This window comes from Berghia stephanieae, chromosome 9 (assembly GCF_034508935.2).
Source record: "Berghia stephanieae isolate SIO BIC M18660-M18661 chromosome 9, UCSD_Bste_1.3, whole genome shotgun sequence".
Lineage (NCBI taxonomy): Eukaryota > Metazoa > Mollusca > Gastropoda > Nudibranchia > Aeolidiidae > Berghia > Berghia stephanieae.
This window is the reverse complement of record NC_088368.1, coordinates 25,887,531-25,900,851: the sequence shown is the minus strand read 5'-3', so window position 1 is coordinate 25,900,851 and position 13,321 is coordinate 25,887,531. Positions and strand designations below refer to the sequence as shown.

The 13,321-nt window shown below is 37.6% G+C and overlaps 1 protein-coding gene across 1 annotated transcript in view; it reads right to left on the bottom strand.

Moving 5' to 3' along the window:
* Window positions 1–702: 702 nt before the first annotated feature.
* LOC144979936 (uncharacterized) overlaps window positions 703–13,321 on the bottom strand; it is a 19,233-nt gene continuing 6,614 nt past the window's right edge. The window contains exons 6-16 of the mRNA XM_078927259.1: window positions 11,428–11,562; window positions 10,788–10,914; window positions 9,411–9,545; window positions 8,348–8,436; window positions 6,488–6,719; window positions 5,830–5,922; window positions 5,047–5,134; window positions 4,057–4,234; window positions 2,961–3,134; window positions 1,810–1,962; window positions 703–928 (exon numbers count right to left, since the gene is read on the bottom strand). Of these exons, the coding sequence (XP_078783385.1) occupies window positions 818–928; window positions 1,810–1,962; window positions 2,961–3,134; window positions 4,057–4,234; window positions 5,047–5,134; window positions 5,830–5,922; window positions 6,488–6,719; window positions 8,348–8,436; window positions 9,411–9,545; window positions 10,788–10,914; window positions 11,428–11,562 (1,515 nt within the window). The 3' untranslated portion in view covers window positions 703–817. The remainder of the gene's footprint in view (window positions 929–1,809; window positions 1,963–2,960; window positions 3,135–4,056; window positions 4,235–5,046; window positions 5,135–5,829; window positions 5,923–6,487; window positions 6,720–8,347; window positions 8,437–9,410; window positions 9,546–10,787; window positions 10,915–11,427; window positions 11,563–13,321) is intronic.

Sequence of the window (13,321 nt, the reverse complement as noted above, 5' to 3'; positions counted from 1 at the left end):
ATAATAATAATAAATGATAATAATGATAATAGCAATGATAATAATAATATAGGAATAATATATAGATAGGTGAGTGTAACCAAAAAGCATGAAACCTTTAATTGTAAACAAAATAACCGCACATATTCTTAATAATGACAGCCACAGTTACCTCCTGCATCACTCATCACCCCATACCGTGTAACAACTCTATCCCCTTTTCACAGCTCCTCCCACTCAGACGCCCTGCACCCATGACTCCATATTTAAAGAAAGGTCAAAAGAACTCATTGACTTATTCAGAGCCCTGAACTACCCTGATGATATCCTTTATAAAGCACTCAACAAAGTCAACACCATCTCCAGATCCTTAGCCCTTAATCCAGAAATAGAAATGACAAAGACAAAACCATCGACCGTCCCAAACTCATCCTTACCTACCATCCCCATAACCAACAACTCGCTGTCCCTTAGCTGTGTCCAATCCACTCAATATTGCTGTGAGGGTAACACGTGTGAACAGAGTTACTTGGGGTTCGATGGTTTCTCGTGTGAACAACACTCACAATTGCACACAATTCATAAAAACAAAAACATAATAAGCAACAACACCGAGATACCAGTTCCGTATAGAAAAGTCTTTGTAATTCATTGTCCACGAATCAAGGGACTGTATTTGGTGGATAATGCATTCATTCAATTTAATATAACAACTGTGAGGGATTGTGTAAATGAATACAATTTATTTCAATGAAAATTAAGTATAATGAATGTTATAATAATATGCCTATGGATGATTTGAATATGTGACAAAAATTGGCTTTGTTACAACAAAAATTTATCCTAAAATGTTTCTTGCAGGGATGCCCGGCACACAGGTGGACAGCAGTTGACTCCAAATCTCATTCCTGGGACAATCCTTGATGAAGGCATCACCAAATTCGTCGCACTGTTTAAAATAAAAATTTCAAGTTTTATATATATGAAGCTGTGAAAATGTTTTTCGTACCAATCACTACACAATTCGTAAATTTTTTTTTTAAAAGATTGAGCATTTATATAGAGCAATATCCACTTAACGTGCTTAAAGCGCTTTACAAGGGGTCCAGAGTCAACAACAACACTTAAACATATGGGACGAAAGTACATTTTATTTTCGACAGAGATAACGCTGTTGACAGGTGCTCATTTGTACACCTAAGTACGGTGAGAAAATGTGAGTAAATAGCCTTTTCCAAGGACTCAACTATGCGCCGGTTAGAGCGGGACTCCAAACACTAGACCTTCCGATCCGGAGACAAGTGTCATACCACAAGACCACGCTATAGCCGCACACATATCAACTTTGACCACATTTTTTTCGACACTTTAAAAAGCTTTCACTTACTTAGAGACATTCAATGGGAGCGATCTATTGTTGTTTTGTTTGTTTTTAAGGGTTTTACGGCGCTTGCAACACATTAAGGTCATATCAGCGCCAGTGGAGCGATCTATATTCATGTTTTCGTCCAACCAGGTCATCAATCACATGATTTGTTGCTGTCCAACACACGGATATTTCTTAACAAATGTAAACACGCTGCTTTGTTAACATGTGTTATAAATATAGCCATGTGTCAAGCTGAATAAAATGACCAATCGTGGTGTTAGATATTTAAAATGCTGTGAACACATTTCACTATGTGGGTCACTTTGAGCACATTTTACAATGTGACCAATGACCCCGAGAACATGGAAAGTTAATATAGATCACCCCCATTAACTATTAAATAAACAGAATAGTTGCAATATATTACACATGTTTCCTTATAAAAAGTAATACGTTCTTACCTGTATATATTTAGTTTGATCGGTCGGGTGAGAGTGGAAGAAGATGGAGGCCTCTCCGCTCTTGCAGAGGTAGTCAAGTGGACGAGGTGTGCTCTGGTAAATATTCTTGGTCCAATCAATGACAATTTCTTTGTACACGCAAGATTGGTAGTCCTGTATGAGTGATGAAGCGAATATGTAAGGATGTGATTTTGGAATGTTTAAAAATCTGAGCTTTTAATGATAGAACGAAACTCAGCTCTCTGTTATTGTTTTGAGCCAGCCATTTTTATGAGTAGTCCTCACTAAATTATGTCAATCAGACTATAAACGTTTATGGTTACACATACTTTTGTGTATTACTACGAATATTGTGAGGGTTTTTTTTAACCAAACGCAATGCATTTAATACATTGTTATATCCACTAAATGTGCTCAACGAGATTTCCAAGGTGTCCCAAGCCAACAGCAACACTTACATGTAGGACAACACATGCCACCTATAAGGCGTTTATTTCAAGTATTTTACTTCTACTTCGACAAATACGTTTTCACAAAGTACAAATTTTACACTTGAGTATAATATTAGAATGTATTTAAAGAGACTTTTCGTGGGCCTCAACATTGCGCTGTCAGCAACAGAACTCAACCTCGGTATCTAAAGATTACAAGCCAAGTGCTATATCACTAAACTAAAAATGATCTCATACTTGACCTCATACTGCTACCTGAGGTAAGTGAGGTGATTTGTATAGAGTACCTTGCCTGAGGACGCAATCCGATTATCGTTACAACTCCTATCACCGACCAAGACTTAATACAAGTCGTGGCACAATAATAACGCCCAGACACCAGTGTAACATGAAACGATGGTGAAGAAAGAAACTTAACCCTCTCCTTACCAACCATAGGAAAATCGTCACATTCGTTACGATGCAACCGACAATGTTCTCATTCTGATTTATCTTATACATCACAAAATGTAAAGAAATGTTTTGATTACAGTATAAATACTGAACACTGTATTGTACAATTCACTTGTTACTTTTTGTTGAATAAAAAAAGTCTATTTTTGTGTTGAGTGGGAATGGATTTTAGGGGGAAATTGTAAAAATAGCTGGTAAGGAGAGAGTTAAATTTGTTTTTTGGTTATACAAAAAGTTATGTCTAACCTGATTCCATTTATGAAACTCTTGGCAGTCCTTCAAGACTCCTAGACCAGGGTATCCAGAACATTGAATGTATTTACTCTCATTGAGGTTGTAGCCAAAGAACCGGATACCACTTCTGTAAGCCGTGCTGTTGCATTCTGGGAAGTATTGCAGTACATACATGTCTGTTGTACCCTGGGAAGAGAGAATAATAAATGATTATGATGAAAACCATGGATCCTGTCAGCTCAGTGATAAAACACTCGCCTAATAAGCAAAAGGAAGTACAATTAACCAGTAGATTTTTGGCCAATCAGAATATGGAATTTGTGACACACCTTCATACGTGCTCATGCTCGGACAAACATAGTTGGTTGTTCATAAAATAATAAGTGAATGAATTCGACCTTTCTCTGATCATTGTTATTGTTTTCATACTTTAAACGGGTGATTAGTTATCGCACGATTTTCCTCAATCATATAATTATTATAAACGTTTATGTTTACACATTTATGTTTGTGTTGGTTTTATTCATCAAGCCTTAGAACAGTAAATATTTTACTCAGACACATACCATCGATAGAAAAACCTGTATAGTTTGCTATGTTTACCAATCACTGTCATTGTTTACATTATGACGACTGCCCGGGAGGAGTGTTTATCTAAGTGACTATTAAAATACCAAAGAAAGGGTAAGACAAATGGGGAATTGGTTCAAATAGGGAACAGATATTCATAGAGCATATCATCAATGTGGTCAGTTTGAGATCACATACTACACGTCCTATCCAGACACCATCATAGGACCTTCACTAAGAGAAATACACTCAAACGTTTACAAGATATGTAAAATAAAACAAAAATATACCTATCAGTACATAACACAGAGCGATTATATACAAGACAAAATATCGCCTCTCAAAACTAAGGCTATACATTCCCACCCAGCCAAGGACTCCGAAACGGTCCAGGAGAAAATCAAGTAATCCCATTCAAAGACAAGGGCAGAAAGCAACAAAAAAAAAAAAAAAACGCGTGTACATGGATAGAAAACAACAAATGACCTCCTGTCCGCTACAGTGGGTCATTTATTTTCACTTCTTTTGTGCAACTTACAGTATTAGGCATTCTATAGGTGGTAGTTGGCTTTTTGGTGGTGGAGGTGGTAGCCGGTTTCTGTGTGGTGGTAGATGTGGTAGGTGGGATAGTGGGAGGAAATCCCTTGACGCAGTCTTTGCTGAGGTCGTCGTAGTAGTAGTTGGATGGACAGTTCACAACATAGGCGTTTCCAGACCTGTGACATCAATAAATACAATGAGTGATGAATGAAGAAAGGAAGTGAGTAATATGTCAGAGACCAGGGATAAATATAAGTGTAGTTCTCTATATAGAGCAATATCCACTAAATATACTTTAAGCTTTTTACAAGGGGCCCAGAGCTTATGTTCAACACTTAAATTGTAGTACGATTCATGAAGCATGTCAAAGGCAGTACAGCAATTTTATCTTTTTAATTATCACTACTATTGACGGCCAGGTATTATTTTACACCTAAGCACGATGAGATAATGAGAGTAAAGCGCCTTTCACAAGGACTCAACAATGCGCCGCTCACAGCCGGATTCGAACCATGGACCTTCCGTACCAAAGGCGAGTGTCATACCACTAGATCCCATAGCCACATATAATTTCCAAAATAACAAAAAAATGTCCAAAACAAAAAAGCACGAAATGAGAGTAAAGCGCCTTTCACAAGGACTCAACAATGCGCCGCTCACAGCCGGATTCGAACCATGGACCTTCCGTACCAAAGGCGAGTGTCATACCACTAGATCCCATAGCCACATATAATTTCCAAAATAACAAAAAAATGTCCAAAACAAAAAATAAAATACCCCCCCCCCCCAAAAAAAAAAAAAAAAAAAAACCTCCAAAAAGACCTCCCAAAATAACAACCTAAAATGTCATAATATTTCTGTCATTTTAATTTTAAAATCACATTATCATTATGACATTTGGTTTACTCCGACATGATACTAATCTGGCGCGAATGGTCCCGTAGTTATACTTGTTATGGTATGATTATCATTAAATTTATGTACGAACCTGTCACAGTAAATGAATCGGAACGGGTTATTGGGATAAACAAAATATCCTGGACGATTCGGGTCACAAGGGTTGGGGAAGCCCAGGTCTGGAATGCAAAGAGGGTATGTGGTGGTGGTGGTGACGTTGACGATGATGGTGGTGGTGGTGGTGGTGCTGATGATGATGATGATAATGATGATGTTGGTGGTGGTGATGATGATGGTGATGGTGATGTGTTGATGGTGGTGGTGGTCTTTCTGCTGCTGCTGCTGCTGCTGCTGCTGCTGCTGCTGCTGCTGCTGATGATGATGATGATGATGATGATGATGATGATGATGATGATGATGATAGTGATAATGGTGGCGGTGGTGATGTTGACGAGGATGGTGGTGGTGGTGATTTTGATAATGATGGTTGAGATGGTAATGTTTATTTATGATGATGATGTTGGTGATGGTGATCGTGCTGGTAATAATGATGAAGGTGGTAGTGATGCTATTGATGATGATAGTGGTGGTGTTGATGATGATGTTAGTAATGATGAAAACGGTGTTGATCATCATGACAAAGATGAGAACCAGGACGATGGTACTGATAATAATTATAATATTCCTCTTGACGAAGATGGATATGGAGATGATGATGATGATGATGATGATGATGATGATGATGATGATCATCATCATCATCATCATCATCATCATCATCATCATCATCATTATCATCATCATCATCATCATCATCATCAGCATCATGACGACGATGATGATGGTGATGTTTATAGGGACTGTGGTGACTTACTGTTCGGCCTAGAGACTTGGTAGAGCGCCATTAAGATGTCTAAAACTGTACATGTTCGTACCACACCATTTGTGATGCAGATGTTGTTGGCGTCTGTTATGTAAAAAGAAAATCAAATGTAAATGTAATAAAAAAAGACAAGACAAAAAAAAAAGAATTAATGAAGAAACAATCAAACGAACAACAATTATACTACTACTTCTATTACTCTTACTACTATTTCTACTACTACTACTACTACTACTACTACTACTACTACTACTACTACTACTACTACTACTACTACTACTACTACTATTACTACTACTACTACTACTACTACTACTACTATTACTACTACTACTACTACTACTACTACTACTACTACTACTACTACTACTACTACTACTACTACTATTTCTACTTCTACTGCTACTATTACTACTCATACTAATACTATACTACGACTCTACTATTACCTCTACTGCTGCTGCTACTACTACTACTACTACTACTACCACTATCATCATCATCATCATCATCATCATCATCATCATCATCATCATTATCATCACCTTTGCGCTTTACTAATTTGTTTTACCTCGGGATTCTAGCCTATATCTTTATTTTAAAAAGGGAGCATGTTTTTAAATAGAAAAACGATAAGACTAAGACAAACCTTTTTTGATAGCGTTTGTGGGGACAATTTGCACATCGTAATCAGTACTGCATTGTCCAGTCTGTGTAAGATCAGACCTCACCGACAGGTATAGGGGTCGGTTCTTATCGCTGATGTAGATGACAGCAGGGCGAGAACTGGTTGCCAAGGTAACGACATCCGGGTTACCGCTGTTCACACTGGCTTGAGAGTAAGATCCGTAAACACTGACAAAGCCCGACCTTGGGGTAACCTTTGATGGAAAAGAATAAATAGACAAATAAATTAACGAATACATTAATGAAAAGACAATCTTTAATTTCAGCTTTTATTTAGAGTTGTATCCATAAAATGTGCTCAGAGCTCTTCACTAGGGGTCGCTTAAGAAAATAGCACCACTTAGACCTAGTATGTAGGCCGAGACATGACGCGTGCACGGCAATGTTAGGATTTAAAAAAATGGATAGGCACAAGGATATTACAGAACATGTTTTCATTTTACACCTTAGTGTGAAAACAGAATGCAAGCAATAAGCCTATACCGACTGGTACTTATTACATACAGGTATGATAATCCCGTTAGTCATGGGATCATTGTCGTATTGGATATACTCTAAGTACTTTCTGACTGCTCTATCAGAACAACCAATCCAACTACTGCTGTGAAGACAGGGGACAGACACTGCACCCGTGATGGATCTTGGCTCATAAGCTCTCGATTTAGATAAACTCTCCTCAACCTTCAATAGTTTAAGATCTCAACTAGATGAATTCCTTACAACACACAGAGTAGACTTATCTCTCCAGTGGATACCGGGACATTCAAATATACCAGAAAATGACAATGCAGACAGACTAGCCAGACTCGGATCAATACTTTTACAACCATCAATTCCAGTATCCTTAGACACAGCGAAACAAATAATCAAAACAAAATAAGAGAGAAGAATGGATGAACAGTTGGGCAATGAGCACCACGGGTAGATGTATGTTTTCCCATATGACCACTCCTGTAAAGACTGATTGCCTAAATAAGCTCAGAAGACACCAGCAAAGCATCATTTTTCAACTAAGAACACAACACATACCGCTCAACAACCATTTAAGCAAAATTACAAAAGACACATCCCCTTCCTGCCCCCTAGGTCAACACCTCAATGAAACAGTAATACACCACTTGCTTGAATGTCAACCTCTTGAAGACCTGAGATGCACGTTCCTCCCACCAAATCCAAGCATCAGTAACACACTTTTTAGTCACCTGGAACAACTACAAAAGACGTCTAATTTCTACGTCATGGCACAAGACCGAAGGGCGAGAGCTCAGGTGGTCGCTGGTTCGGATAAGTAAGTAAGCAAGTGTATAGCGAGTGCTCTACCGATTGTGTTATCGGCACTCCCACATAAACTTAACCCAAAGTTGTTGGGTTTTTTTTTGTCTTTTTAATTCTTTATTCTAAATTCGATTTTCGGTTTTAATATCATTCTATATAATATCATTTTGAGACGGCGGGTCACGTGTTTAAAATATTAGAAAATAGAAAGGAAAAAATGGAGATACAGCAATGCTGATAAATAACAAATCATATTTATTGTTCTATTTTAATTCGTGCTTCCTTACAAAGGAGCATACTATTTCCTGCCCAACAATGTTTTTGTTTATTCATCTTAACAATGCCACCACCACATTATCGCATTCGTCTGTAGTGTTTCATTCATCCTGTTTTACGATAAAGAGGAAACCCGAAACGTCCATTTTATCTGTTTTCGTATATTAAATTGAAGCTTACATTCAATTTCGCATTGTTATTTATTTCTTCTAGCTTCGAGTAGCAACATTTACATAATGCTGATAAAGGACAAAATTTGGATGAAACTCACGACAATGGATGTGACTCCTTTTGTATCCACGCTATAGGTTTGTTGTTGTGTACAGGGGAATGTGTACATGCCGAAGTCTAGACCTGGGACTGTTGACGGATATAAAGAAATAAAAATAAGGTCATGTTCGTGGTCGTGGTGTGGTTGTCTTGGTGGTGTGAGAAGGAGGATGAGGAGGAAGTAGAAGCAGTAGTAGTAGTAGTAGTAGTAGTAGTAGTAGTAGTAGTAGTAGTAGTTAGTAGTAGTAGTAGTTGTAGTAGTAGTAGTAGGAGTAGTAGTAGTAGTAGTGGTGGTGGTGGTGGTGGTGGTAGTTGTAGTATAGTAGTAGTAGTAGTAGTAGTAGTAGTAGTAGTAGTAGTAGTAGTAGTAGTAGTAGTAGTAGTAGTAGTACAAGTGGTGGTGATGGTGGTAGTAGTAGTAATAGTAGTAGGAGTAGTAGTAGTAGTACTAGTAGTAGTAGTAGTAGTAGTAGTAGTAGTAGTAGTAGTAGTAGTAGTAGTAGTTGAAGTAGTAATAGTAGTAGTAATAGTAGTAGTAGTAGTAGTTGTAGTAGTAGTAGTAGTAGTAGTAGTAGTAGTAGTAGTAGTAGTAGTAGTAGTAGTAGTAGTAGTAGCAGCAGTAGTAGTACTAGTAGTGTGGTATTGGTAGCAGTAGCAATAGTAGAAGAAGTATTATTATTAAATTAGTAGTAGTAGTAGTAGCAGCAGCAGCAACAGTAGTAGTAGTAGTAGTAGTAGTAGTAGTAGTAGTAGTAGTAGTAGTAGTAGTAGTAGTAGTAGTAGATTATGAGGATTATGAGAGTGAAAAAAAGGAGAAGGAGGGAGAGGGAAGAGGATGAGATGGAGGAGGAAGAAGAATAAGGAGAAGAAGAAGAAGAAGAGGAGGAGAAGGAGGAGAAGGAGGAGGAGGAGGAGGAGGAGGAGGAGGAGGAGGAGGAGGAGGAGGAGGAGGAGGAGGAGGAGGAGGAGGAAGATAGACAGGTTGGGCAAGTGAAATGTCAAAAAGAAACAAAAACCAAAAAAAGCCCGGGATGAAAGGCCGGATAATATAGGTGATGTCATACCGGAGCATGACACAGCCCTGACTTCGCTAATCAGTGAGTTCAGCTCTGCATAGTCGTCCAGTTCTTGAACGTGAGTACATTTAGGGCTTGATGCCATACTGATTAATTCAGTAGAATCCACGTCATCGCCGACACCTGTAAAGAAATAAGTCCAATGAACGGTAAGGGATATTATTATGGTAACGTCAGAAAAGTGAGTGGTGCATCCACTTATGTTCATAACAACAAGAAATAAAGTAAGTAGGAAAGTGCCAGAAGATAATAGAGAATACTGGTACGACAACTCCGCCTGGCCGGGGAGAGTGTGACTCTACCGTATGAGCTATCCACGAGAAATTTTTATTCTCAATTGTCTTCTCGCACTTTCCTACTCACTTCAATTCTTATGATAACGCCCTACTCCACTGCTAATAAGAAAATTGTTATAGGCGATGCCACAGACCAGTAAAAAAAAAAAAAAGACAGATACAAAAGTGTCGTCTATGGCTTACAGGTGTTGCTTTACGTGCGGCAATGTGGTCTAGTGATATGATACTCGCCTTCAGATCAGAAGGTCCTGAGTTCGATTCCCCCTCTGAGCGGCGCATAGTTGAGTCCTTGGAAAAGGCTCTTTACAAATATTCTATCATCGTACTCCGGTGTAAAATGAGTACCTGGCGTTAACAACGTTGTCTTTGTCGGGAAAAATGTACTTTCGCCTAACAGGCGTTCTACATGTTAAGTGTTGGTGTTGGTTAGGGACCCCTTGTAAAGCCCTTTGAGCACTATTAGTGGATATTATTACGCAATATAAAAACTCAAGTTTTTTTTTAATTTTTAATTTTTTTGCGTTTTGTTTTTTTTCAAACATGTAACTCGTCGTCTTAAAACGGTATTATGTCCGTATTATGTGATATCGATGCAGAAAATTGAATCCATTATAGAAAAAAATTAAAAAAAAGAAAGTTGTAATAATTCTATATATTCCATTGGGTAGAATCGACGTGTACCTGTTTGCAGATCTGAAAACCCAAAGTGTTGTGGGCTCATTCTTGTTTAAAGTTTATCTCGATGTGAAGTATTATTGATTTAGTTGTTTTTTGTTACTGGCTGAGCAAGGGTTTTGAGCCCAAAACGTCCCGTGTTTAGTACTTTGTGTGTTTGATTGTTGATGTTTTTTTTTGTTTTGTTTTGTTTTTGTTTTATCTTTGGGTGGGGGGGGGTGTTGTTTTTGTTTGTTTTTTTTTTTTGTTTTTTGGGGGTTTTTGTTTTAATTTTTTTAGTTGTCTTTTTGTTTTTGTTTTGAGGCTGTGATAAACAGTTTTGTTCATTACTTTTTATATGTGAAGGATAGTGATCTTACGTAAGGGCAGTGTCACACGACTATGCTATACTTACCAATAACAAAGAGAATGATGCCACGGTCTTTGAGAGCTTGAGCATTCTTGACAGCTTCAAAATTGTTACCAGATCTTCCGTCTGTGATGATGACTGCTACTCGAGTTGCAGAGCTCCTGGAACCGGACTGGAATGAATAAATGAGGATAATGTTGATTAAAAAAGTAGTAGTGTTGGTGGTGGTTGTTGTTGAAGTGGTGTTGATGGTGATAGTGGTGGTGTAGTGTGGTGGGGATAGTGGAATAGGGGATGATGATGATGATGATGATGATGATGATGAAGATGATGATGATGATGATGATGATGATGATGATGATGATGATGATGATGATGATGATGATGATTGATGATTGATGATGATTTATGAAGACGATGATGATGATGGCGATGATAATGATGATAGTAATAAAGTTTATATTCCACTCTCGTTTAAAAGACAGCGCTAGGCACACATTATAGGACGGGTCAAATAAGTAATCATTAACATATACAGTACTTATGAATATAAACAATAATTTCATTTCCCTCTATTATTTTTTAAATCATAATTCTCAAACAGAACATGGCGAAATCCAAATAGATAACCTGATTTAACTGCCTTTTACAGTAATATTTACAATAGTTATAGAGAAAGACCTACCGCAGCAGTGAAAAGCCTATCAGAGGCGTATCGTAGTGCAAGGTGAGTGTCTGTAACCCCTTCTACTTTCTGTACCGCCATTATGGCCGATTGCACATCGGCTTTGGTTGTGTAGCGTTGGAAATCGAAATAAGGCTGCAAAATAAAACGTTTTTTAGTGAACGTATAAAGGAATCTATTTAAAAAGTCGAAATAATGGGATTCAATAGTCTGATGTCACGTCCACCTAGCAACGAGCAGCTTGGTTCTACACAAAGAAACGCGGTACTTTTTATTATTCATGCTGGTTAGAACTTTTTCACATGTCATGTGATCAGAAAGTATAAAAGTCAAAACATGGTCAGATTTATAATGGTTTTCTCCTCTGGATACACTTTTATGCTCGTCGGAGTAGCATTTCATAAGGGCGTTCGCCATTGTTCCGATAGTTTAGAACCAGTTACTAAGTTACTATTCGTCATTACGAGAGAAGTGGCGTCACGACAGTTAAATCCTGTGAAGGACATAAAAATAGTTTGTAATAGTCATCATGTAAAGGTGAAAAGCAAAATAAATCTCATAGAGTCGGAGTTTATCCCGGTATTGGTGACGTTTAATCGACAGTAGCAATTGCTTACCACTCTATAGATGGGACTTATGTATGTGGCATTGAACTTTCAATCAGATGTACAAATCCAGCTTCTCAATAACAGCTGAGTGAATAAATGAAAAATTATGTGTGTGAAACGCCTTTCCTAAGGATACTCTATCGAGGAAACAAATCGCCAGCTCAATATGTTTTCTTACGAATACAAGATTCATCATTACCATCAGGGTTTCAATATATACAGTGGTTGGATACCATGGTCTTCAAAATCCCTATATTGAAGGCAATTTTGTAAATATTTGTTGATTTCCATTGATACCACCTCTTCGATATTTTGCCGCCAGCTTTTCCTCTTTCTTCCTCTACCTCGCTTTCCGTATACTTCGCCGTCCATATTATATTCTTTTAAAAAAATGAAAATAAAAATTGAGTATTTATATAGCACAATATCCACTAAACGTGCTCAAAGCGCTTTACAAGGGGTCCCTGGTCAACAGCAACACTTAACATTTAGGACGGAACATGACGCTTGTTAGGCGATATTACATTTTTTTCGGACAGAGACAACGCTGTTAACAACCTGGTAATCATTTTACACCTGATTACGGTGAGAGAATGTGAGTAAAGAGCATTTTCTAAGGACGCAACTATGCGCCGAGCGAGCCTCGAACCCAGGAGCTTCCGATCCGAACGCGAGTGTCATAACACAAGATCACATAGCCGCACATGCTTTTTAATATGGTCGTAGTATACAAGATTTCTTTGCTTCGTGGTTTTTAAGAGTTCTTTTTGTTTTATGTCCGATGTCTTTAAGATTTGTTTATTTGTTTTCCTTTCTTTCCGAAATGTATTATTTGTAACTCTTATACAGCAACATTTCAAACGAATTAATTCTCTTTTCAAGACTAGAGTTGTCAACGCCAAATGTCAGTGCGTGACATAATCAGTAGGAAGATGAAAATTTTAGATTTGCATCTTTTATTTATTTATTATTATTTTGTTCATTTTCTGAAAGATGCGCACCCCAGTGTTGATTTAATCATTTATTATGACAAGAACTCATTTTTGAAGAAAAAAAATTGACATTCTAACTAAACTTGGCAATTTCTCAGTTCAAACCTTTTCACCATCCGACTGATTATGTCATTCACTGTAACAATTTATATCACTTATTAAGTCGAAGTCTAGTTGAAGGACTTATTTCACGGCTTGTGAGGATTTTATTCAACTTTAAAAAGTTTGATTATGCAATCCCAATCCTCCTCTTTATTTCTGCCTCCACACTTTTTGCATATTCTGTGATAAGTT